Source organism: Dermacentor variabilis, chromosome 6 (genome assembly GCF_050947875.1).
Source record: "Dermacentor variabilis isolate Ectoservices chromosome 6, ASM5094787v1, whole genome shotgun sequence".
Lineage (NCBI taxonomy): Eukaryota > Metazoa > Arthropoda > Arachnida > Ixodida > Ixodidae > Dermacentor > Dermacentor variabilis.
This window is the reverse complement of record NC_134573.1, coordinates 16,743,553-16,770,312: the sequence shown is the minus strand read 5'-3', so window position 1 is coordinate 16,770,312 and position 26,760 is coordinate 16,743,553. Positions and strand designations below refer to the sequence as shown.

The 26,760-nt window shown below is 43.0% G+C and overlaps 1 protein-coding gene across 17 annotated transcripts; it reads left to right on the top strand.

Moving 5' to 3' along the window:
• LOC142584664 (uncharacterized) lies at positions 1 to 26,760 on the top strand. Of its 17 annotated transcripts, XR_012828865.1 has the most exons (9): positions 7 to 114; positions 1,091 to 1,163; positions 2,857 to 3,045; positions 5,318 to 5,454; positions 9,586 to 9,654; positions 9,876 to 9,926; positions 12,448 to 12,538; positions 15,541 to 16,507; positions 19,842 to 26,760. XR_012828865.1 is itself a non-coding variant. In XM_075694816.1 (5 exons), the coding sequence occupies exons 2-5, from the start codon at positions 5,400 to 5,402 to the stop codon at positions 10,923 to 10,925; spliced, it is 201 nt and encodes a 66-aa protein (XP_075550931.1). In that variant the 5' UTR covers positions 7 to 114; positions 5,318 to 5,399; the 3' UTR covers positions 10,926 to 11,132. The 17 variants fall into 17 exon arrangements, 7 of the variants coding, with proteins under 7 accessions (XP_075550926.1, XP_075550931.1, XP_075550930.1 ...); XR_012828866.1 differs by lacking the exon at positions 1,091 to 1,163 and having other exon boundaries at positions 5,335 to 5,454; XR_012828863.1 differs by lacking the exon at positions 1,091 to 1,163 and having other exon boundaries at positions 8 to 114.

Sequence of the window (26,760 nt, the reverse complement as noted above, 5' to 3'; positions counted from 1 at the left end):
CTTCGCCTAGGTACTACGGGGAAGAAAGCTGTTAGCTCCGTTTGTCCCTAGCCGAGCTTGCAGCACAGAATCGACAGGATGCGTGGGCGGCAAGACCAGAAAGCCGCGTCCGAGGTGAGTTTGTTGCTATTTTGTTGCAACGGCAGCATATTAAATTTTGTAGTCGCAGGGGATACGTTTGGAAGTGAGGTGTCTTCTCGAATGACTTTAGTGGCAAAGTATTACGTCGTGCCGATGCATTGTTCATTAGTGTCGTTGATCAAGGTCAGCATACCACGCACTTCAGGGGAATCGCGGGAACGGAAACAGTTTATGAATTAACTGCCGTGCCGATGCATTAGTTCTTAATGTAACTGAACATACAACACACTTGGAGATTCGTGGGAATGGAAATTTTGTACTCTGTATGTGTATGTGTGTACTTGCGTCGCCATGCGATCGAGCCGTAGATCGTTGTGAGAGCTGTACAGCCACACTGGCAAAACACTACGCCCTGCGGATGAATACGGAAGAAATGTATGCTAAAGAAAAATGGTCGTCATGCAACTTCATAGCAGTAGACCTTTGTGAAAGCTGTACAGTAACACTGATATTGGCTAGTTAATAATCCCGGCTGTTACAATGTCTAGCTCATATAAGGGGCGCTCTATATGGACGAAACAAGGGCTCAGATCGCTACAACCGCATGCGAAATACTCTGAATGCCTGCCAGTACACTTGTTCGGCGTCTCCGTGCTTGTACTGCGGCAGGAGACGTGACGGCAAGTGGGCGCGTATATCACAGTGGCCGCTTTCCACTCTTGGTATACTTTGCCGCAATACAATGCGCATGCTTCATTGCGCGACACTGGTGCCCTGCAGCGAAGCTGGCTTTAGGCAAACGGCATTATGCAACGCTCGAGCCATCTTGTCCGTCACTGCGGATAGAAAACGCATACACGTTCAACCTATTTGAGCTGCATCATTTTGTCGATGTTTACCCCTCTATACTAAATGAAGAGGATAACGTACGCCAGTGTGGGTAATTTAAAAGATTAATAAAAAGCCCGGTAACATATGTGCTGTCAGTGAAAAAACACTATTAATGCAGGTCTCCACGCTCCTGTAAAGAAAAAAAAAGATGCAATTCAGTGGTGACCCTCTGGAGGTGGATCCGTACCTATGTAAGCACAGCCGGCTCATTAGTCACAAAGTAGGAGCTGAAGAGAACTTTTTAATGCTCATTAGACTACATTGACAGCGATTATTTGTGGTCAGCCAGTGACAAATGCATTGCACCAAACAGTGAGACTTTGTCTTAATCCGCAATGCTTACGTGGCGAACAGGAGAGCAAAAGGTGAAAACAATGTTTTCATACAAGGCAAGTCATCCATGTAGTGGGATTGCATTTATCATTGGTGTAGTGTTGATGCACTTTCTGAAGTCCAACCTTTAATGCAGCTTAGTTTCCGTTGGTGCAAGTGCTTCTACTGGAAACATCCAAAATATGATTTATCAAATCAGGTTGCCGTCTTGTAATTTTTGAAATTTTCCTCTGGTCTTAAGTCTTTTCTGAATCTGGAAGAGCTGGCTGATTGTACATTTCATCTCGAGATAGTTTACACACTTCCAGCAACACAGGTTACCACACTTTGTTGAGTGCAGATGAGCACTGCAAATTCTATCATTTTGATGAGGCACCGATCTAATGCCACTCACTCTTGCCACAACGCTTTCTCAACTTGTACTGTACTTGTTTCTTCCACCTTCCATTTGCAGCACCAGGGCTAAGGCACAACAGCAATAACATTTCTAGCAGAAAATGCTTGCTCCTTGGCATCTGATCACCCGTTCATTTGCTACTTTCTTCCAATTTTTTTTAATGTGATGCTCCTGCCTTCACACACTGTCAGACTGTTCTCCTTCATGCGTTTCCTTGTACTCTTTCTGTCCGCTTCTTGCTCAACATACCGTGCATGCCTTCAGTCATGTCCAATTGATCGATGCAGTCTTGTCCTTTTCTATCTCTCCTCCAGAACCTGCAACTTTCAACAACCTGGCATTATTTTGCTTCTTTTTGTGATAGTGCCTGGCTATCTGTTGCTGATGCCACACATTCACTTTGCAATGGTTTATTAGACCACATACATAAATTAATAGCTGTATAAAACCTTGACCCTCCAGCACTTCCTCAAAATTCATGCAGAAGTGGAAACAAAGATTACTTAATTCCTCACCACACGTTACTATGTCTGCATCAAAGCTTGATATTACCAACATGTGTGCAGTGTCGTTGCCCATGCTTCCTGGACAGGAAAGCCAGTTGCTCCAGTTCACAAGGCTAGAACAACTGCGAAGTGATTGAGCTATCTGCTTGTGCTGCATTTTTTTGCCACAAGCTGTACAAGGTCATGGCTTGTGCTGCAGAAACCGCATCTTTTTGCCTGCTGCATTCCTTTGTGATGCATTGAACGTGTCTGCTTCTGTTTCCCCTGCTATTTTTACAGAGAAGCTGTATATGGCTAGGTTCTGACCATGACCAATAGTGCATACATCGACAGGGTGTGTAGAAAAAAGTTGCGTCGACAGAATTGAATCCACAGTAGCCTGCTGTGCGCCAGCAGTGCTCAGTGGCTCCGGAGTGCATGGCAGAATAATAAAACGTCATTGTGTACCCACCAATGTCTGTGCCTCGTTTTCTTGTGAAGTCGACATCGCTCTAGCGACGTTATCAGCAGTTTTACTTTGGTCCTGCTATGGCCAGGACGCGTCTAGTTCGTACTGAAGAACAACAATGTGCATGTTAAGAGCACCGGTGTGAGCAACAGCGTGAAGGCAACGGGCAGTTGCTATAGCCAGACCCGCCTTGTCTGCAGATCCGTAATGTCGGCTAGCTGCTCTGTGACCGATGAAGAACAGCGTGCCCGTGAGGATCACCTTTGCAAACAGAAGCGGGAGTGGGCACGAAAGCATCGGCGACCAATTGCAGTATATCACAGTGACCACAAAGCAATGGTTACCATGGTGACAAAGTAAATAGAAGATCAAAGATAACGAAGTTGTGTGTATGTTTCTTTATTTAATCAATATAGCAATTAACCATATATAACTCAATATACTTGTCAACAAGTACAGCTTCAGCTGGTCTTCCATCTTCACATAGTGGAAGGGCTCTGAATTGTATTTTTTTTATCATTTGTCATCAAACTTGTGCATTTTCTTTTTGTAATGCTACAGCCTGTTTCGTGCCATTACTGTTTTCTCTGCTTTTGCCTATTCTGCAGCAGTTGCTGGCATTGTCTCTTGCCTAGGTGTTGGTCCGCACAACGTGCTAGAGATGCCATAAACAGTTTAATCACAGGGTGTTCAATGTAAGAGAAGGTCAAAATTACTGGTGTTTCTAATTTTTTAAGCAGCGATTTTTGAACTCTTGTGTGATAAAATCTCGCTTTGTTGATAAACAAGTGATTATCTTTGACAAGTTGTTTCCTATGACAACATTTTTTCTGCGTCGAAAGTTCACACATTTGCCAACAAGGTGCACACACGAGTCAAAGAACTTTGAAACTTTATAGGTCTTGCTTCATGCTTTGTCACTTGGTTTGACATTTTATTCTCATTTTTGATCTCATTAACCTGGCTGCTGTGTGGGAATACCGAACTTGCTACTTAGTACTCAGCATGAAACAATGCTTTAAAACCACTGTGTTGTCCACTGGCCTCACCATGCCACTGTGTGGTTTTGATCAGAATTTTCCATCATAAGTACACTGTTACAAACTTGCACATGACAAGTATTTTACCCTATATGCAAGCAATGCACTGTTTAAAGCCGAGCTAAATACTTCACCAAAAGAACTGCTTTCACCTCCAGTCCACTCTTTTTAGTCTGTTGTCTAAACATCCTGCCAAATACTGTCATTGCTATTGCGTCCTGCTGCAAATGTTCATTGTCAGTATACCTTAATTGTTTTGCCTGCTAGCGCAAGTAATATGCCTGAAAATGTACTATGGTGGTGTCCTGTCCTCTTAAGGATGACCAATTTTCCTGGAAACCATAGTAGCCAGAAGAATGGTATTTAAAATGTGCATCACCAAGGTCCTGCAGAAGAGCAGAGCTCAGTCTTTGAGCTTTGACATCACTCCATAGAATACCTGCATATAATTTGTGCTCAATTAACCTTGCTGCAAGACTTTTTCCAAGGGCAAGGCCTAGAATGTTAGTCAATTTTTGATGCTCTGACCTAGTTTGATGTGATTTTCTGTGACATTTTTCTCTATTCCTTTCTTGATTATCTTGGATAGTGGCCTTCTTAGGAGCTATTGCTTCATTAGATGTTTCCTAGGAAGGAAAATCTTGGAAGCCATTATACCACACCAGTGCGCATCATCTGTAAGGAAACAAAGCACTGCATGAGCAGAGGTCTGTCTGCGGCAGCTGCTGTGAATTGCGCCCACGCATCACCCATGTGCTGCTCTCGTGGTCTTCCAATTAGCAACGCAGTTGCACCACACCTTGCTTTGTTTGCGAAGTGCCACACGAGATAGATTGTCCATGCTAGCCAATATATTGCGAAATGGAAACCTGTATAGAGCTGCACTCAAATTTCGCATTAGGCAGTAGGCGAAATATTTTGTAAAAGTAACAATTATATAAATACCATGCAATGAAACCAATCAATATGTACTGAACCAAACTTGTCACCTAATCGCACTGCAGGGAACCCCTGATCATTCTAAGTTACACCAAAGGCTTGTCATATTTAAATAGTCTCTTGTGCACGCAGTGTATGAATGGGATATCATTGAAAAATATGTGAATGCCTAACGGAGTGTAATCAGGACTGGCACTTTTTCACTGTAACTGTCAGTTCCCTATATGTTGCTTTGCTATAGGGAGGTTATGCTCTAATAGAAACAGTTGGAAGACGGTTCTGTCCACATTGTCACTTCCATCTATATTTGTGCATTCGTTTAAGACCCATCAACTAGCCCAAATTAATTTACATATCTCATAAAAGCAAGTGCACTGCAGTTGGAGCTTTGGAAATAGGCCTGTGTTTAAAACAGATTCGAGTGGTCGACACATGAAGTGGGCTCGTTCATGCGAGTACCCATGTCAGTGCTGTATTGTCTTTTTTTGAAGAGGATCGATCTATTGTTCCTGCTTTAGATAAAGTCTAGTGATCTAGAGAGCATATTTTAAAAGGCTGATGAAAAGGGGAACACTTTTGGATTTTGCGTGCTAACTACTATCTTGTCAGCTGCTACAGTTTTTGTAAATATTCAGTAAATATATTTGGTGCATCTCTTTTCCTCTGTAACACTTTCATGGAGGTTGCGGACGCTTCCAGACGCAAGACTGATTTATGCAGCAGGTGCTCCTTGGCTGCATCTGCAATGCTAGCTCAAGGCGAGAATGCTTTGGCCACGTTGCCATCTGCATCCACAGTCATCCTGGCACAACCGCCATGGTATGTTGGCCACAGAAACGTCACGTGGGTTGACAATATGTGTAGGCTGCTGTGAACACAGTTGGCAGGTGGGCTTTGCTTGCCTTGCATGGTTTAGATTCCAGCTTATGATCTTGAAAATCTCACCTTGTGCTTCTATTGAAGCATTACAAGCAATGGTGTCTGTCCTTTGGCATCATTATCTAAAACTTTTCACCTGTGTTGCCATCTGTTTACAGCAATGTTTCTCTAACTTATCTTATGTTCAAGTGCCATTGTAAGTTAATTCTGGTTCACACATTTGACCCATCCTGTCATGTCTCGGCACCAAATGTTACGGAACCTGTATCTGTGAAAATAGAGGGTTTTCACACCATTTTCTCCTCTAACACAGGATACTGATGATGTTTATAGCATCAGCAAACGTCGATAGCGTCTTGTTTCTGCAGAGAAATCGGCAAGGAAATGCTCTGTCCTGACAGACGCATGTACCGTGATGGGGCCGATAACACCTGTGTGAATCAGGCCTTTGTGAGGAACATAGTTGTCAATTTACCTTTTGACTAGTCTGGCCATGTCAAGAATTGCTGGATAAAACATACTTCTCTCTTTCAGAAAGAGATAATTGAAGTGTTTTGGAGGTTTTCCTAATTTCCTGCCTCTGGCTTGAGCAGGTGTGCAAGATGCAAGCATTAGGTCCATAGAATTGACTGCACCATTTGAAGGTGCACCACTGTAAATGTTCGGTTTGCCTGCAAGACTGTGAAACATGCTTTGTTAAGAGTCTTATGGCTTCGATAAATATTATGTCTCAATGTGCAGAAATACGTCTCAAGATGTTGAACTTTAAAGGGGTACTTACATGATATTTTTGACTATTCATTTCTTGCGTTAAATCAAGGTCCTAGACTTCTAAACTCTAGAAAAAATTGTGACAAGCTTCAGAGCGCAGTTAGTAATTAGTAGTACTGACTTTTCTACAGCCAATTTCAGTGTCGTTTTTTTATACAGTGGAACCTCGATACGATTCTGCTTAATACGTTTTTCGAAATGTTAAGTTTTTTTTTTTTTTTCTTGAAAATCCGATTTGGTTGGATAATATGTTGGATGATATGATTTTCCTATGGTACACTTTATTTTCCAGTTCCTGTGAAGATCGTATCAATGAGGTTCTACTGTATTTCAGTTTTTAATTTATTTCTCATTAACCCTTTATTGACAATTGTTGCTTACAGGCAACATACCAGAAAAAAGAATGTTTGTCTTGCGTAGTTTCATTATTCAGTACCAAGTTTCTGGCTAGGTGTCTTTGGCCAACACTGAATGAGAGGCAACAACTGTCATTTGTTAGTTCAGAGCAGACGAGGAAGAAGTTTGGCATGTGACTCACTGTCTTTTAAAAGTAAGGTCAGAGGATACAGGCCGATGTAAGATATCCAACTGCGGTGGTGTCACACATCTGAAGTAAAGCAAAAGAAATGTACACCTATGGTTCATATGTGATGAGAGCTGTCTATACAAATTGAAAACAAAGCCTCAGGTGACTTGGGGTGAGGCCCACTTCCAGATTCCTGCCTGGGGCTATTGTATTATTATCATAAATATTTACCCCTTCATATCAGTAAAATCATAAAACTTTCCACATATTTATTCATGAGGTGGAAATGTGCACATCAGCTGCTGTGAAATATAACCTCACCGAGCATTCGACCTCAGTCAACCTCAAATTTGTCCATGAGGTTGCCACTGCCATAGCTAAAAAATTTTAACAGCCAACCAATGTCGCATCACTTAGGGAGGTTGAGATCAGCTTAGGTTGACTTCATTACGTCAGCCGTGTGAACCTTGTGAGGTTGGCCATCTTTGCATGGAAGTATACATTCTATGGCCCCCTGTAGAATCCTGGGGTGCTATGACATAAAATGATTCCAAACTTTTCTATTCCAATTCTGCAATCAGCCCACCACGGTTGGTCTAAACTCTTTCAGGCCACTGCAAACTTCACCAATCTGTCACCCGTCTGTCACGAAAACCGTGATGGCTCTCCATCTGCTATACATGTACACACTGAGTATGAATGATTAAACTGCACAAAAGAAAAATAATTATTCCTGATTCAACGCCTTTTCACCATTGGCCCTCTGCTATTGGTTCAATGTTTTTGGGTAACACCCACCTCGCCTGTCTGTCACGCGACCTCACAAAACCACAAAAACTGACTGCATCAAAGTGACGTGTACGTGGAAAAAAAATGCATTAATATGCTGAACAAAACTGAAAATTTTTCTGAATAGCCAGAGACTGCCCCGTTCTGAAAGGAATAGAAGATGGCTGCCCGCCGATTGCTCAGGCCCTCGCTACTCACACCTGCCGGTCAGCATGTATTTATTTGCACATTATAAACCTTTTTGCACGGCAGTAAAACGTTATCGAGCCCTTGCGGCATGTATACAGCATCGCTCTGCCAACTCTTCCTTGCTGAGGATTTGTTTTAGCGGCATTCTTATCCTTCTGTTGCAAGCCGCCGCGATTTTCGACCAGCCACCGCAAGCTAAATAAGGTGAAGCGGACCATTCGGAGAAGCCAGCACCACCCTCTTCATGCGGTTATCTATTTTCACTGTGCTGGCTCGGCCCCATCGAAACCCTCTCCACTAGACCGTACACCTCGCCTCTTGTCAGCTAATTAGATAAGAAAAACCGCTGAGTGTAGGCAATGTTATTGGTTTTGGAAGTGAACAAAGGCGACCTCCTATAAACGAGGAGAGTGTTTGGTTGGGTTGCTCAGACCACGCTGCAAGTCACTGCCCGATGCTTGCGCCGGTGGTTACATAAATTTGATGTCAGGAGATTGGAATCAAAACAGTTTGAAATCATTTTATGTTATAGCACCCCTGAATGTGCTTTACTTTAGGTGCGTTCAATTCGCCTGCACCGCCTGAACCAGTTCACAAGGTGTTGCACCCTGCCATTCGTTCCAGTGGTGCAGCAATGGCACCCGCTGAACCACTCCGTTCGTTTCAAAAGGTGCAGGGCTGGTTCATGATTTTGCTGCACCTACTCCGCTGTCGGTGCCGACTTGGTGCAGGCGTACAGGTGCAACGCAGCAGTGCAGCAGACAATCCAGCACATGGGTGCAAGCACCATTAAAAGCCCGCTTACACACGTCTGATGTGTCTACAAGTGTGGTTTGTAGTTAGGCCCACAAGCTGATAATTCTTGTAGTTCACAATCTTTCAAATGTACGCACTCTGTGCACATTAATCGGGCATAACATAACGCCTGCACCGCATCTGCACCTTGGCATTTGTTTCGAGTGTTGCGCTGTGCCTGCACCGCAGAAACAAGCTGCACAATTTCTGAACTTCTCGTGAACCTCCGTTAACTGGTTCACAGTTGTGCAGGTGAATTGAGCAGACCTTTTAAGTGCTTCCACATGAAGCTCTTATTTGCCCTTACGTTGCTTGGTGGCCTGATGGCTGCTTCAGGTATTGTACAAAATGTTCGATTCAACATTGAAAGAAAATTCAAGGATATGATTGCTCATGAAGGCCAAAATTCAGTGACATACAAATGCATTAATTCTGCACATAAACTAAAAATTGTCAAATTTCCTTCTTCCTAGCTGCATTCAGTTAAGCATGCTACTAAGTTGGAATTGCTGGAAAAGTGTAAAAAAAGGCAATTCTCTTTTATAGTGTAGAGTGTCGACTGATAACTGGCCTTACGGCCAGAAATGATGTGCTTACCTTGAGGAGGATGCTTTAGTTCAGTGCAAACTCTAATCTCTTCATTCAAATACATGTAAAATGCAGAAATGCTTTTGAGACTACTGGAATAATTTCAATGAAATTTGTTGCATTTGAGAGAAAAAGTTAAATTTTAGTCATTCTAGGCTGCATAATTTTGATTTAGGACCTTGAATATTTAGGAAAAATTGCTGAGAGTCAGTAAGCTTACAAATATAAGCACAAAGTTTACAATTTCATAGCTTTTGTATCAAGTTGTAAACTTCATACGGAAGTCTTTTTAATTTCACAATTTTCAAAATTTCCTGCCACAAAAAATTGCCCCCTAAAACAGTCTCTACATTTCAGCTTTTTTTTTTTTTTTACATGTAACCAACCTCATCGAATTCTGCTGCTGGCTTCAGAGAAAAACTATTTCTCTGTTCCCATGTATTCAGATAGGAGCTCCCAAAATAAAACTGCCTCCAAGTCAGGTAAACCATTGTATTAAAGAATATTATAAGGAAGAGGAGGAGAAGGAAAAACATTTATTAAAAGAAAGAAAGGAAAAGCAGGTGTCTTTCTGCTTGTGTGGGAGGCGCCCTTAGTCCAGGACTCCTGCGGCTCTTGCTGTCTCCCGGGCTTGCCACACCTGGTGTAACAAGAATTGTGTTCTCATTTGAATTACTGGAGTATACTTTTTCCTTTGTCATAGGTGGAAAAGTAAAGTATCAGCAACGTTCTCACACCTACACTGTCCTTATTGGTATGTAGTGACTAAATTCTGCTTTTGCATTAGTTGTGTTGATAGCATGCTTGTTCCAAATTCTTATTTGTTCCTTTTGCAAATTTTCTTTTTGTTCACAGAACTTTCCAAAAGGGGAACGTATCCAATAAAATAAAGCACTATTTTACTTTCATGCTGAAGATTCATAACTCTTACAAATTGATGTGGTTTCTACCTGGTGATCTTCACTTCACTAAAGAGTTATGAGCTAGGTACTAGGGTATCCCAGCAACATCATGAGCAAGCAACACCATCTTCTCTCATCTCTTAGAGAAAAAAAAAATCGTTATAACTTTACTTCACTCTGCAAAATGCTTAAAGCATAAAAATATCACTCGTTTTTTTTATTTTTACATGTTATAGTACACAAGCGCCTATTAAACAATGAACAGTACACCTCATTGTCTTCTCCCATCCAGTCATCCCTGGCCCAAGACTAAGCGACTGCCAGGTCAGCAAGCCAAATTAAAGAAAGTGTACCACACATGAAATAGGACGCTGAAAAACTTGTAGATAAATTGTGTTGTAGTTTAACCTAACCCCTCCTCCTACATGACAAAAACTTGTTTGCATGTCAAGGTAGCATCAGAAAATACTAAATTTCTTTTCTGATTGAAATTAAACCTGGAAAGTATTCTATCAAGTGCAGAGGGCAGAAGGGCATTAGCAAATAGCATAGCTTTCAAGATTTTTCACGCAGTGCCTATAGGTTGCCTTGATGCTGCCTCCAATCTCCCTTTTACTGAAGCATGCACACACACATTATACCTCCATTGATACCGAAGTCCCACTCAAAAGTCTCTGGCCACCGCAAATCATCCTGCATGTACCGCTGACAAGGTGTACATCTTTGGCGAAGTTATTTCCGATTCAAACATCTGATGGGCCAGAAAACTATAAATTTCGTTATGTCACCATTAACCAAAACACGAATTAATATTCCTGCTTGCAGGGACACAAACTGACTGCTGTTACTGAACAGCGCTCCGTGGCATTCAAGTGAAGAATGATCTTGATCGTCACTTATACGAATAATCATTCGGTTTTATGGCTGGGATTCCTAGGTCATGTGAATTGTAGTGGAGCTGCTTAGTGTAGTGACTGATTTGGGGCTGCTCAATATTTTTTTTTTTTTTTTTGATGCCACTCTAATGTCCGCCAAATAAAAGAAAATGTTTCTTTCTACATTGTGTCTTATCATTGCTTTGCAATTTGCAAGCACAGTACAGCAAAAAAGGGGCTTTGCCTTACATTGGTTCTATTTGAAATAGGCTGTTTATTTCGGCATACATGCTGCAGCTTGTGCTCTCCAGGTCTCCAAGCATGAGTACCTGCTTCTGAGAAGATGACAGCTGTAAGAAACAAATGACTCTGTGTCACACAATTACAAAAACATGAAAGTGCCTGCTTTATGATAGATACAAAAAAATGACAACTCAGGCAGACTGGCAGAGCAGTCATCAATAATAAAACAAGACATTGCACAGTTTATTTGCCTAAGAAATGAGGTCTGCACATCAAGCTTAGCAATTCTCGGCAGCTTGCTCGCTTTATACAATCAGTCCACATTGTTAGCTCAACATATCCGTTTGATGGATTTCACAGTTCTCTTTAACACTCTGCCTGTCCCTTACTTCACCAAATCTGTTGTTGCTGTGAGCACCGCTGAAATTACAGCGGAATCTCATTGATAAGTGTCCAGGAAATTGTAGCTGTCATTCGTTTTAACATCTATTTCAACAAACCAGTTGGGCAAGGGCCTAAAAACCAGCAATTTGGAACCATCAAGTTACAGTGCACAGGGCTGGGCAAACACTTTGAAATTGGGTGCCAACAGCACAGAAGGTTGCACTACCCGCCGTGGTTGCTCAGTGGCTATGGTGTTAAGCTGCTGAGCACGAGGTAGCGGGATCGAATCCCGGCCACGGCGGCCGCATTTCGATGGGGGCGAAATGTGAAAACACCCGTGTACTTAGATTTAGGTGCACGTTAAAGAACCCCAGGTGGTCGAAATTTCCAAAGTCCTCCACTACGGCATGCCTCATAATCAGAAAGTGGTTTTGGCACGTAAAACCCCACAATTTAATTTAATTTTAATGTTTGCACTAACTTTCCAAATGCAGGCAGATTTAGGTGAACAATCACATTTAAGGTGGAGGTTATGTGCTGCTGATCTATGGTGTAAAAACACACATCTTGCTTTTACGTTGGCCTTGTTAATCAAAGAAACATATGTGCCATAGAATCTTGACTGTGGGTAATATTAGTGATAGCCACATTAGACAACTGCACCCGTCCTTCTGGGGAGCTTCTTTGCATTCTTATGAGAGGAACTTTTGAAGTTCAACCATGTTATAGTGCTGCACAGCGAGGGCAATTTCGTTTCAAGGCCAATGAACCAGGAACGCAAAACATTTCTCTATGGAGTGAACAGCGTACCCTACTTTTTTAAACTTACCAAGCTGATTGAGCGTATTTTTTCTGTCCATATCGCCAACAGAAATCTGCCAATATCCAGAACGAAGATCAATAGAAGAGAAATAGCTGGAACCATGGAGGCAGTGAAGGACATCGTCTATATTTGGGAGCAGGTAGACTTCCTTCTTAGTAATTTTGTTCAGATGACGGTAGTCTACACAGAAGCGCCACGTGGCCTCCTTCTTAACCAAAACCACAGGTGACGCCCAGGGACTTGAAGAAAGCTTAACGATGTTTTTATCTAGCATTTTGTTCACTTCACTTAGAATTACTCGGCGTTCCGATGCAGAAACTTGATATGGTCATCGGTGAATAGGCGTAGCATCGCCAGTAGAAATCCGATGCTGGACTGCGAGCGTCTGGCCTAAAGGGTGATCGTTTGAAGTAAAAAATATCTCGGTAGGAGGATAATACGTGGCAAAGGTTGTCAGCCTGCGCAGAGAACAGGTCCACCGCAACCATTTTCTTTATGTTGGCATCGGTGCCCGAGGCTGGTGCAACGGGCTTGCTAAGCTCAGAAGAACCATCGGTTGATAAAGCTGCTACGTGATAGTCGCCGAGACAATCAACGTTGACAAGGCAAATACCTTGCAGTAGGATTTGCTTTCCCAATCAAAAGTTAAAGATAGGCATGCGAGTATGGTTAGCAGTAACAGTCAGAATGCTGTGAGGCACGGTGATGTCATACTGTGGTGGAATGTTGGGCAGAGGAGTGACGAGGTACTCGCCATCAGGAACAGGTGGGCAACACAACAGTTTAATATAGGCTATTGACTTCGGTGGCAGGCGAATAAAGCAGGTGAGGCGTAAGCGACACTGGGGTGCGTTAGAAGGTTCTACGAGAATCGGCAACTCAAGGCAAAGGGTACTGGCAGAGCAGTCAATAAGAGCAGAATGCGCAGAGAGAAAATCGAGTCCGAGAATTAGGCCATGGGGCAATGAGCAATCACGGTGAAGAGGACAGGAGTGTGGCGGCCGGCGATGCTCACACATGCCGTACATATGCTGATGATAGGCACAGTACCGCCATCCGCAACGCAACCAACGTGTGCAGACACTGGGGTGAAGTGCTTTTTCAGTCGTCGTCGGAAGGCAGCACTCATAATAGAAAGATGTGCTCCTGCATCGATGAGTGCAGTGACAGGTGTAATGGTTGGAGTCGGGCATGAAATAGATGGTAGCTGGCCCATGCGGTCATCGAACTTATCCACGCTGAGGACGTTGTTGAAGGGAGAGACTTGTTCTCATCAAGAATGAGGAATCTGGGATTTATTTACAGTATCTGCATGAGAATGTGACAGTTCATCAGTCTAACATGACTGAAAAAGGAATGCACCCTGAGGAGCCGCCAACGGCTCCTTAAATACACTGTCCTCCCGAAATCCCTAGGTGAGGGAAAACGGCAGTTCACCGCCGACTAATTCGGAGCGTCCAAAGTCATCGTAACCAACCCGCCTTTGAGGGGGTGGGTTTATGCACTCACTTCTGCACAGGTTGCACTGACCACACCAAGGTGAGAGGGTTTTCGCAGACACTGTGCTTGACCCGAGCAGGCGCCTCTTTATTCCAGAGTTGACCCTGCAGTCAGTGGCCGCCGCATCTGTCCATTGATTGATGCGTGAGACGGGTTCTAAGCTGCCTGAGACGGCACCACAAAATATCTTCCAGGAGCTCCCCTGCTCCAAGCAGACCTTGACGGTGTACACACTAACAATACTTGCTCCGTCCACTGTGTCTAGCCATCTCGGCACCCTTCCGTTGGAAACGAGGCGCATTGTCCTCCTTACAAAACCAGTCGCCGCCACAGCCATGGTAGCGCCGATGGGCTGGGGACTGATGTCTGGTCGTCCTTTCAAAGCGAGTCGTCACAGCAGACCTGGTGGCGCCTTTCCGTCGGTCCCTTCCTCGAAGATCGCCAGCACCTGCTGGTCGAACGTAACACAGGATACCCGTCAACGTCAAGAAAGTTTTGGTTCGTAGGTAACATGAGCAGAGAATTTGAGGGCAGGGTCGACAACACAGCTTCACCTCCAGAAGCTGTGGTGCCTAGTTTTTTGGCTGCATCCAGGAGGCAATAGGCGGCGAGGAGAAGCGACGGGCCTTGGGTGTACGAGACTAATGGCATTGAGATGAGGGCGAGTGGCTGTAGCGAAGGTTCGGAGGTGGGGCATCAGCGGCAGTGGGTTCTAGGCGGGTGGCATAGGGAACAGTAGGTCCAAAGGTGCAGGAATAAGCGCAGGCGTATGTCCGAGGAGGTGGTGGCCATTGGTTGCGGCAGTGACAAGCGACGTGGTCGATGCGACAGCAGTGGAAGCAGATCGGCTTGTCATCAGGGGTACGCCATTTGGACGGGTTGCGATATGTGGCAGAAAAAGAGTGCCGGGGACGAGGAGGGCCGCTAGAGAACGGGGGAACGCTGGGTTGAGACGTGCGACACACGGAGTTCAGACCCATGTTCTCAAATTCCTGTCTGACGACGGCCTGAATCCTGGCAATTGTGGTTGCTGGCGGGTCGGGAGGTGTTGCAGAGAAGGCTGGCCAACAGGTGGCCTCGAGCTGGCGGCGAACAATACGGGTTCGGTCATCACAGGTGGTCGCCTGATGTGGTCGACCCTCACATGTCGACGTAGCAGCAGTGTTGGGTAGCTGCGTGATGTGGTGTGTGATACGGCGGCTCTTAGCTTGTTCAAGGCGACGGTATTAATTTGTCATGGCGCCGATAGGAAAGACATTGCCGAAAACAAGAAAATTGAAAGCGTCGTAGGCGATGCCTTTTAGCCACCTTATCTGCTTCAGACATAGTATGGTGGGCTTTGTGGCAAAGAGCCAAGACGTCTAGGATGTATCAAACGTATGGCTCTGTAGATGTCTGGTCACGAGGCGCAAGAGCCTTTCTCGCGGCAACCTTGCACCCAAAGGGGTCGCTAAACAGTTCTCGTAGCTTTACTTTGAAACTGTCCCAGCTTATTATCTCGTCATGCGTTCAGAGTCGCATGCGTGGGGTGCCACCGAGATAAAAGATTACATTAGCAAGCATAATTGTTGGATTTCACCTGTTATTAGCACTGGCGCATTCATAGAGCTTGAGCCAATCATCAACGTCCTGTCCCTCCAGGCCACAGAAGAGACCAGGGTCACGATGTTGGGCAACCATGACGATAAGAGCAGTCGGACAAGCTGAAGCCATTGCAGATGCGGTCTCGTCAATGGGAGGTACGGTGACAAGCTCGATGTACCGACCACTTTGGAGTGCCGTGACGAGGACGGGGATCGCTAACCTCCACCAGAATGTTGCACAGACACAGACGAAATACACAGATGAAAGAGGCTATTTACATGCTATTTACACTGGAGCCAGACAGCCAGGCCGACACTCGCTCACGCCATGAGCCCAGACACACTTCATCTCTTCCTCGCGGCGGCTCATCTCTTGAGCATCTCTCGATGAGATCGTAATAATATGAATGTCTGTACTACATAGTGTGGTGTGTAGTGTGTGACACTGTGCAGCAGATGGAGAGAGACAATAAGCAGACGAGAAAGAATGTGCGCGCAGAGGCGAATTCCGTACTGGATGGAAGACAACGTTGAAGAGCGTCCGGCACGTGAGCACGCAGCACAAGAAAAAAAAAAATGAAAATGCATCCAATCAGAAGAAAACACAGAGCTTCCAGGGGCCAATCAGGAAACGAAAAATCGACGAGAGCAGCAGAAAAGCGAGGTGCGCTGGCAGAAGGGAGAGTTCTAGGAAGCGACGCCAAGAGAAGGTCGGTTACCGGACTGGGAGTTCAAGACCGACCGGCAGGTTGCGGACCCGAGCCACCAGGACTTCACCCAACTGGGACCTCCTGCCAACCCGTTCCTGGGCTTCACCACTCTACCCGATCGTGAACGGCTGCTCGAAACCGGCGAGTTTCTGCGCCCATGAGCAGAACGAGAGCAGTCGGGCTATGGGCCCGAGTTCTACGCCCAGCTGCCAGGCAAGAACGCCATCACCATCTGCCGCCGCCTGCCTTCCCTCTTCAAACCGGAGCCACCACACTCTGGTCGCCTGTTCATCCACCAATCCCATCGACATTGTGGTGAGACATTACATTCTTTTCTGTTTTTCAAATCCCCTTCACCAATGAGAAATTTCGCAGCATCCCCCCTTCAAGTATTTATTGAAGAAAACTTTCAATCAAGAATTCATTCATGCTGATGTAATTATGCAATGAATTACACAACTTCATTCAACTTGCTTGAACAATGAATAAAGAAATTAAATGGAAATCATTAGTCGGTTGGACTACACCTTAACGTGCAACATAATTGGTGAATGCATATCCATAATTTATTTCCTTCCATGTCAATTAATTTCATTGCTCTGAGAAATTTTCTAATTTTTTTTGTGCTTGCATTACTATGACCACAGCTAAAGTAATGCAAGGTGGCAAATTATTCACTGCTGCCAAAAATTAAAAAAAAAATATTTTTTTTTGCCACTTGTCGGCAGCAATGCAAGTGGAAAACTGCTTAGCAAGATTTGTATCTAGCAAATACGTATGCAGTTGGCACCTTCATAACAACAGAGAGGTGGATCATGCTACACTGAGGCTGAAGGGCTAACAGGACAAACCTAGCTGAGCTAGACAAGGGTGGACCAGTGCATGGCACTGGCTCGGGTCAGGCCAGGGAAAAGTGTCCATGCAGTGCTCTACTTTTATGCACTGTTTTCAAGTACTGAAATTTCATCCTTAAAATATTTCTAGGTATTGCAAGCATACTATGCTCTTCTATATCCATCACAGCTGCCTCTCATTTTCACAACTACCTAAGCTTTATAGCTCAGAATAGCTGTAAAAATAAGGTATACTGAAGCGTAATGTTTTATTTACGTGTTCCTGTCGTATGTTGAAAGGCAGCGTTTTGGTTGCAAGGTGACTTTCAGTTGTGTTTTGCCTCGGCACCATGACCATGACGTATTGTCAAAAATTCATTCAACATGAGAGATAGCAGTTGATGCCATAACGTCACGCTTACTTTTTAAGTAGCCGGAACACATTTTTACACAAAATGAATTCGCCCAAGGCGCACGATCACCAGGTCACTACAGATGTTGGTAAAGCACTATTTATTTCACACAACTGTTGCACCTTCCTTGCAACTGTTGCATCTTCCTTTCCTTAAATTCTTTTCTTTTTCACACGGAAGGGGTGGTTTGCATAAAATTAAAATATCCGGATACACAAAAATACGGAGCAGTAAAGGTAAAGCGGCAGATGAGCAATATTCTCGCACCAACGTAGTGACAAATGAGCTGCTGCAAATGCTTCTTAACAGTCGTGCTTTAACGGTGCGAGTGGTGCCTGCATTATGTTAAGAAAAAATTTACGATGCACTACCGAGGTTTTGCTTCGTTTAACATGTTAAAGGTAAACATCGGGACTCCGCTGTTATACTCTGCGTCGTCGCAAACTACTGAAAGGCGTCACAACGCATCTACAGCGCGTAAATGGATAAAGTAAGGCTATCAAAAGCTCGCCTTAAATGCAAATCGGAGCGGCGAACCTACGCGTCCTGTTGGAAAGACGAAGCGAGTGCTCTTCAAAACGCAATAAACAATGGCCACATATCGATTTATCAATAAAGATCGTTATAAAACGATTCTGTGTACTGGCGGTGCAAAAATACTAGCTGTTTGAAGAATTTAAACCATTTAAACTGGGACTGAATCCTTCAATGACACGGACGCCCTGCAACAAACCAATAGAATAACTTATAACTTCCGAGCACTGAGAACAAGATTAACGCTTACAAAAAAAAAAAAGAAAGATTGGCTTTGCTAGTTTCTGTTTCGGTTTCTGATGCATGAAGCGCCACCTGCTTCCTGAAAAAAGTGCCATGGCAGCTTCCTGTTTACTTTTCGAAGTTGGCGTAACTAACGCAGCTGAGTGTGGCTGAGTCTCGAAGCTTTCGTGTGCCGTTATGCATAACGCAATCTCATTGAATAGATGCTGTGAGTATTTGTGGAGCCTCTAGAAAGTCCTGCATCGATACGTGTGTGTCTTTGTATACGCGCCATCTCTGGAGGTAAGCAAACCCTCTCAGCCAGCTTGCGCCGACCTTCGTTGCAAGGGCAATATTTGTAATTTAATACATGCTTTATCGGTATACGGCTGCATCTGACCGCCACTTTCTTATAGGCCTGATGAAAAGTGGTATTGAAACCAATACATGGGTACTACCGTAACCGTAATCTCTACCGTAATCTACCGTAATCTTAACCTGCGTTTTCATTTGCTTCAGTTCTAGTTCGATTTCAAAACAAAATCCCATTAGTTGGTACTCATCGTACATTATATGCTTAGCATGTTGGCTTCGCCCGATTTGTCCAGAATAATATATATATCATCGCCTTATAACAGACACGTCGGTATCGGAGAAGCTCGCAGGTGGGTGTGCCGTTTTTACTGCCTAAAGTACGTATGAACGACGTAGATAATGACACCTAGTGATTCCTAAATAACTTAGAGTAAAGAAATGCTGTGTTGCTGCGAAATTTTAGTAATAAAGCAAAGATACGCCTGAAATGTTTTTCAGTGAAGTATTCGTGCACATACTTGGGGACGTATTCTGAAACGTTCCACTTCGGCGATAGTTTGCCTAGGCAACAATTTCGCCTTCAGGCGCGCGCTGAGATGCTAAAATTGCATAACAAAATACAAATTGCATAGCAAAATACAGTGGTGACTACCAGCTGATGCTTTTTGCGGGAATTACCAATATATGTAGCAATCAAAATGCAAGAAAAAGTAGCAACAGAAGAAAAAAAATTAAACACCTGTGAGTTTATTCAACCATACACTTGTGCATATATATGTGCTCACAGGTAGTTCTAGCTTTCTTTTATTGTGTGCGTGTTTTGCTGCACTACCCAGATACCATTCCATGATGACCGACCAACAAGCCCATATTGACACCCTTGTCAATTTCATTTCTAGTACAACAGGCTTTTTTCAATATGTTCCTCGGGATTTTGGGCATACTGTTGCCCTCATCGCCACGGCTGCTAGCAGCACGTGTGTCCTAAGGTTCCGTATTCATAACAAGCAGCTTCCACAGGATATAAAATCGTTGTTTACTGGTTTCGCACCATTCGAACGTCGGTCACGGAAAAAGAATTTTGAAGATTGTATGTGCTAAACGACTTCAGCAGGCATGTCTCCACAGAGATTACCTCAGCGTGCAGATGTTTGATCAGTATGAGCCGTGCGTCGCAAGGAATCTTCTGTGGAGGCACCTGCACTTAGCTAATCAGGCCACCAAGTTCCTTTGGCAACCTCAAATAAGACTACTACGGGCTCACGTGGACAAGAATTGACAGAAAGCAACAAGTGATGTCTACGTTTCTGAAGGTTTCATCCTTCCCAACAGTGTGTGCAAAGTTCTTGGCCTCGGTCCAAAATTTGCCCAAGCTACCAGCTGGACTAAACCGGAACTTCCCTGTCCATCATAAGTAAAGTGTCCAGAAGAGCCCCGCAAGAAGATGGTGTGAGGATGAACTCTGAAGGTTTAGATGCCCTGTTACGATGTAAGCCCCAACCTTCTAAGTTACCTGTAAAATGTGTAGTGTTAACTGAAGAATAATTCATTGTGTGTTATACCAGCTGACAAAGAGGGTGGTTTTGCAGTTTTTTCCTTTAAATGTTTCTTGGAAAAAGCCAGTCAAGCAATTTCTGCAGTGTTGAATGAGCGCAAGCATGTATCACTTATGAAAGCAGCAGCGAAACCAAGTGAAATTTACAGAAAGTTTAATCTCGATAAACTAAGGAAAAGTTCAGAGATGTAATTTTTAGTAAGTGCACAAGGAGGATGTTCCTTTTCAGGTCATAATTTTCGAAAGGAGTACCTGGCAGAAGCAAGCTGCCCTGTACCTGGTTTCAAAGCTGAACGTTAGATTGATGACCAGTTTCTTGTAAAAGGTTCTGACAAATCCTTGATTTTGTTAGGTTTCACGGCAAAAAGGGCTTCAAGGCCTTCTCAGCTAAGGTCAGAGAATTATATTATTCTATCCTGCTCAATGACCTTATTCAATGTGTCGAGGATTGTATTGACAAATATGGTGCCGTAAGGCTTTCACAGGAAGCAGGTTGTTTCAGTAGAAGGGTATTTAGAATTATGGTGTTTTTACATGTCGTCAACATTTGCACAGTGGAACAATAGGCTGCATCTGCAGAAGAAAGGCATTTGCATAGGGTTGTGTCTGGCTCCAGTCTTTAGCAACCTATATTTAGCACAATTAGATAGGCACATATATGACCACCTCACGGGACTAACAGTTTTTCAGCGAGCTTTTAGATTTGTCAACAATTTTTTAGTGTATCTGGATTTCCCTAGTAATAGTTTCCTAGAAAAATGTCCTGATGTCTAAGATTTTTTGCGAGTGTTTGAGACCTCTTGAAGTGCAATACGTTTCAGTTTCTTGACTTTCAGTTCATCTCTACTGATAGTAGGACTTGCTGGGCCTACAGTCCATGAGCTAAGAAACCCCTTCTCCAATTTCGTTCAGCCCATTTGAATTTGGTGAATAGGGGCATAACTAACTAATAGGGATGGCTTTCTGCCCACTGCTGCGCATGTGGATGTAGGCCGAAATTCAAAACATGTTTTATCGTTGCAAAACACAGAGACCGTGTTACACGTGAGATAATCAAAGCGGGACAAATTCTACGTTTAAAGAATGGTTGAATCAGCACCCCTCTATTGCTCTCACTGACGAGGAGATCAGACACCTCGGGCTATCACCACGTTGAATTTTGTGTGGCTTTGTCGTGGCGTTCTAAGTATGGTTGGTGGGCTATTGTGTGACTATAAATAGCGATGCTTTCTGAAAAGAAAATAAACAGTTGGAAGTTCAGCACTCCGTTCTCTCTTCTATCCCTTCTGGTGGCTTTGCGCTGTTAACCTGAGTTTGAAGCATAATTTATCAACAAGCCCAATCTTAAACCCTTCGTAACTAACATGTGTTTCAAAAACATCCTGATGAAAACCAGTTTCCAGCAACAGGCTGCAAGTCTTAAGGAGGCTGGTTACCCTAACCATGTGTTGGTGTCAATGGCAGAAAGGCTGCTCAAACAGGAACGTTCGAGACGATGCCTCCGTGCAAATGCAAGAGCTAGCAGCCGTGACCAGGTGAAAACCGCTGTGATTCCGTATATACACCAGATATCACATAGCCTGAAAAAGATAGGAAGCCAAGGTAACGTGCGGGTGTTTTTTCAGCTCCAAATAAGCTAAGCACCTTGTGTAAAACCACTAACCCAATAAGGACAAAAAAGCCGGTTTGCGGTAGAATCGCAAAGATGAGTTCGTCGGATGCGCTGTAGGAGTGGTCTATCATATTCCACTGTCATGCGGTAGATGCTACATAGGCCAAACCGGAAGATGCATTAATGAGCACTTAAGAGAGCACAGAAATATAGTGTATCAGGTGATGATTTTCTTGCTTTGCATTGCAATACATGTCCATGTCGCCCTCTTCTAAATGACACCGCTGTTATATACAGGGATAAGCACAAGTGTGTAAAATTAATAGTAGAAACTGGGCAAATCCTCTCGGCCGCTGACCAATGTATCAGCGAACTATCACTATCATTGTCCGTGAGAAAGTTAGATTATTTGCGCATGCCATGAAAGTTGACTGCATTTGCAATGGATCATTTAGGTTTCTTGGTGTTTTCTTGTTGTACCGGTTTTAGACAGTGGTGGCTCTACTCATGAGCCATATATACAGTCGACTTCCATTAATTTGATCACCTCTCTGGGGTTTTACTTGCCAAAACCAGTTCTGATTATGAGGCATGCCCGTTAATTGATCCTGACGGGACCATTGAGACTGGTTGAATTGAACAAAAGGCATAAAAGAACATTGAAACATGCCATTGCTTCACTTTACAGTATTTGCCTTTAAAATTAACTTTGGCCGCGTTTCAGTTTAGCGCTACACCTGCAACCATCAACAGCTACCAACTCGCCCAGTTTACTATTTTTCTTAATTTTAGCTTCACTGCAATACAGCCATGTTATGCATAGAACCATACCAAGCAGGGAAAGATGCCATTGTTGCAAGACAGCACGTGTTCCCTAGTTTACGTACATGCACATGTGCAGTCTCCAGTCACAGTATGAGCACCAAGACGCCTAATAGGTGTATGGGCAGGCCTTCAGAGTTTGATATATTCACACTCTTTTGTTGGCTTTTAACATCTCCTCGGCTTATCGCAGTTTTTTCAACTTACTGCCTTCTTTTTTGCTAGCTTTCCCAAAACACATGATTGTTTTCCACTTCTCTGTGCACGGCACATTCACTTAAAGAACACATACTAGGCCTCATTAATGGTCTCATATACGAGACATGCATGGAAGGTGAAAAAAGGACTCAAATCACCACTGAAACGTAAGAAACAGCTCTGAATGGCTGCCAGTATGCTTATTAGGTGGCTAGGTGCTCCTACTGTGACAGGAGACTGCATGCCTGTATAATCAAGGAACACGTGCTATGTCCTGTGACAGTGGCCCTTTTCCATTCTTGGTATGCTTCACCACAGTAAGTTGCATATGCTTCAGCGCTTAACACAGCTGTATTTGGGCGAATCTGACCAGTGAGGTTCGAATTATCTGACGAAGGCCAATTTTGAGATTGAAATAACAGAAGTTTGGGCTAACAGAAACATATTTCATTAAATAAAAAATCAACAAAACTTTACTTAAAAGGGGTGACTGACTACTTCTATATCATTAATATATATTAAAAATGACAAGAGGCCAAGCATGCTGCTTTGAGGAACACTGGAAGTAACTAGCACTTCATGGGAAGGGCAATCGCTTATGCTGACAAATTGTTTGTGCTTAGTTAAGTATGCAGAGATTCAGCCAATTAAGTATGGCAGAAGATTTGTGATTTCGAGCTTCTCAATTAGTTTTGAGTGTCAAACAAGCTCAAATGCTTTTCTGTCTGCAATACAGGAATATAGCATCAATCTGGCCAGGTTTATCAAGAATGCTAGCAAATGCTTGCATGTATAAACCCGTGATCCAACTTCCAATAAATCGTTGAAAGTACCACTTGTGTGTGGTCTCTTCTCTCGTCTGTCTTGTGTATGGTTTCTGCGCTAAGCACTCAAAAAATGTTGTACCAACAATGTTAAAAGTCCACCCTTGCAATGTAAAGTTTCTTTTTTTTTTTCAAAAATATTCCACACTTCTCTGAAATGTGAACATATTTGTTATTCAATATTCAATAGGTCAGTTTCGTCAAATATCCATATTTAATTCTATCCAGAAATATCAGAATATGAAAACCCCTACTACACATGGGCCTTGAGTGGAGCAGTATGGCCTTAAATGCGTGTAATCAATGCTACTTACAGGGGACACAAGAGGTGAGTCTGGGGTTTTATGTGCAAAAACCACGACATGATTATGAGACACACAATAGTGGGGGACTCCGGATTAATTTTGACCACCTGGAATTCTTCAATGTGCACTCAATGCATGGTAAACAGGTGTTCTTGCATTTCTTCCCCGTGGAAATGCAGCTGCTGCAGTCGGAATTTGATTCCGCGCCCTTGGGATTAGCAGCACACAATGCCAAAGGCATTATGGCGGGTTTTGAAACTCGAGAGGTGGAAAAGAAACCGCGGAAAGCTTTAGAAGAGATGTTTTTTAGATTGTTTGACACATGTAATGCCAGTCACAACCAGGCTTCTGGTCAACTGATAAGTTTGTAAATGAGAGTGACTGAAAGGTAATAGTATCTGCCGCACCAAGAGGACATCAGGAACATGTTCACATTGTCCAAATGATAATTTTTACAGCCTCAATTGAGAAAACAAATCTGTTGGCTGCCTAAAGGCGAGGCATCCCTACTGCGCGACTAGAAATTACTAAGCAAAGCAAAAAAGTACCTGCTCTATATGTCCACTCAGGAACTGCAGTTCCCTTTGAGAATGGTCACCACATGCACCTGACTTTCTTCCTAAAGATTCTAGTGTGTGTAATGATTGACAGAAAGGAAGATTTGATAACTTCTAATTGCGTGTTCTCCAATTGAATACAAGTCCAAATGGTCAACAACTATTTGATTTACATTTGACATTTTGAACATTCGCACAGCACAAGCCATACTCGAGAAGAACACCATCAGTGCAGATTGTGAAACACCTGACGAGTAGGGAAAAGAAAGCTTCGTTTTCAGGGCTCTGAAATTATTTTGAGTTTTGTGCAAGTGCACCGTCAGTAGCGTACCTTCTGGTGATCATCAAGGGTTCAGCATTTAATATATCTGCTCTTACCAACACTAACAATACGAGACATTCCTCTAACAATTCTTTCCTTCCTCAAATAAACACTAATTGTCAATGTTTACTGCTCTTTTATGGTGATTAAACACTAAATTAAACCACCCCCTATTAAAGCCTGCCGCACAACATTAACATTCAAGAGAGATATGAAGAAATATTTACTATCGACACTACTGGCTACAGACTCATTACTACGAACATATATTATATACAAATTTATTTTACCACTTTCAGTGCTTCTGTACTTGCCTAATGTATCGCTTTTATTCTCTATATCCCATTGTCTTTATTTTTTCCTTCCTTATTTTTAGAAATTTTAAGTTTTTTGTCGCACAATATATATTTCACTTGTACTTTGCATATTGTAAGCATATTTTTGTTTCTAATTATCTCGTACATTAACCCTGTGTTCTTTGATATGTGTCATCCCTATGTTTCCATAACGTGCCAATTACTACATTTTTATTTATTCATACACATCATCTATTTCATTTGCTTGCATTTGTAAGCACCTTCCTTGTATTTGATTACTTGCTTCATTAACTTCGTGTATTCTGATGTGTATCACTGCTATGTTGCCATAATGTATTCATTACTATATTAACTACTAATAGGTCCCACTGACAGTTTTTGTAACTCCGGGACCTCCATCTGTACTAATGATGAATGATGAAATAAAATTTAGGTGTTCTGCATCAATTGTGTAATTATTAGGTATTAAACATCACCATTGCTAGATGTCACAGCGGCACCACTTCCCAGGTTTTTAGCCACCTCTAGTAGAACGAACAAGTGATCTTTTTTCATGAAGTGGATTGGCTTCCCACATGACATCATTAAGAATACGCAAAGCAAGCCTCCTCATTAAGCTTATTTTTAGTAGGATATGAAGGCACAGTAATTGATGGACCTGTAAAAGTAAACACACTAATGTAAGACATGTAGATGTTTCTTGAGTCCAATGGTAGACTTGCCTGAGATAGCAGATTGTCTGCCACTGTTGTCTACACACATACTATTGACTAAGAAAGTTTACGGACCAGAGGATCTCAGAAAACGCTAAATATCTGAGCAGCCTTTAAAAGTAGCCAGTAAAACCGTACATCACAATGTTCGCATATACTAGTAGAGGCTGGAAATGGGAATACCAGGCTTCGTTTTGAGGCTGCGGAGATATTCAGCTTTTTGTGAGATCCCTCCATTCGTTAACTTTTTGGGTCGATAGTACATTTGTATGTGTGTGGTAGGGAAGGTATGAATTAGAAAGTTTCCCCAAAAAATCAGGGCTTTGCTATAGATGTGCCAGGCTGTAGATGTGCAGGCAAAAAGTGAAAAAGAATGCAATAATGTTTAACAATAGCACAGTGACAACAGCAACCAAAGCAAAGCAGCAGAGGGGTACATGTGGTGGCAGAAACTTGCACTGTATCTATTGCACTTATATTCTTGTACTGCAGGTGAGTGCAGAGAGTAAGTTACCGCGACTGCACACTGTACAAAACATAAGCGCTCTATGTAAACTTCGTTTTGAGGCCTTCATCACCACAATAACAAAAGAAAGCTGCATCTCTAAGTGACACAGGAACACACTAGGTTCAAGTAAACTGCAAGTAGCCAACACTACTGTCATTGTACGATGTTGTGTCCAATGAGGCAGGACATAGCCAAGGCCACATAGAATAAAAGTGACATTGGAGAGGAAAGGCTTTAGAGGAGGGTAATTTTTAACCACTTGCAGCTCTTTATATAGCATGGTGACATGAAGCTTTTTTGAGTAACCATTCGAGGAGAGATACTGTGTACGTGTAGGTAACACACAACTAAAATAGTTTCAGGGACCCTTTGGGTGATGAGGTTAACATTTAGTCTTTTTTTTCTTTATGCACCCACAAGGTTCTGTTACACATGTACAGTTTTTCCGTGAACATTTTTTTTCCTTATCAATTTGTGTTGTACCTGTTTTTTCACCAATAAACTTCCAGTTGTGAATA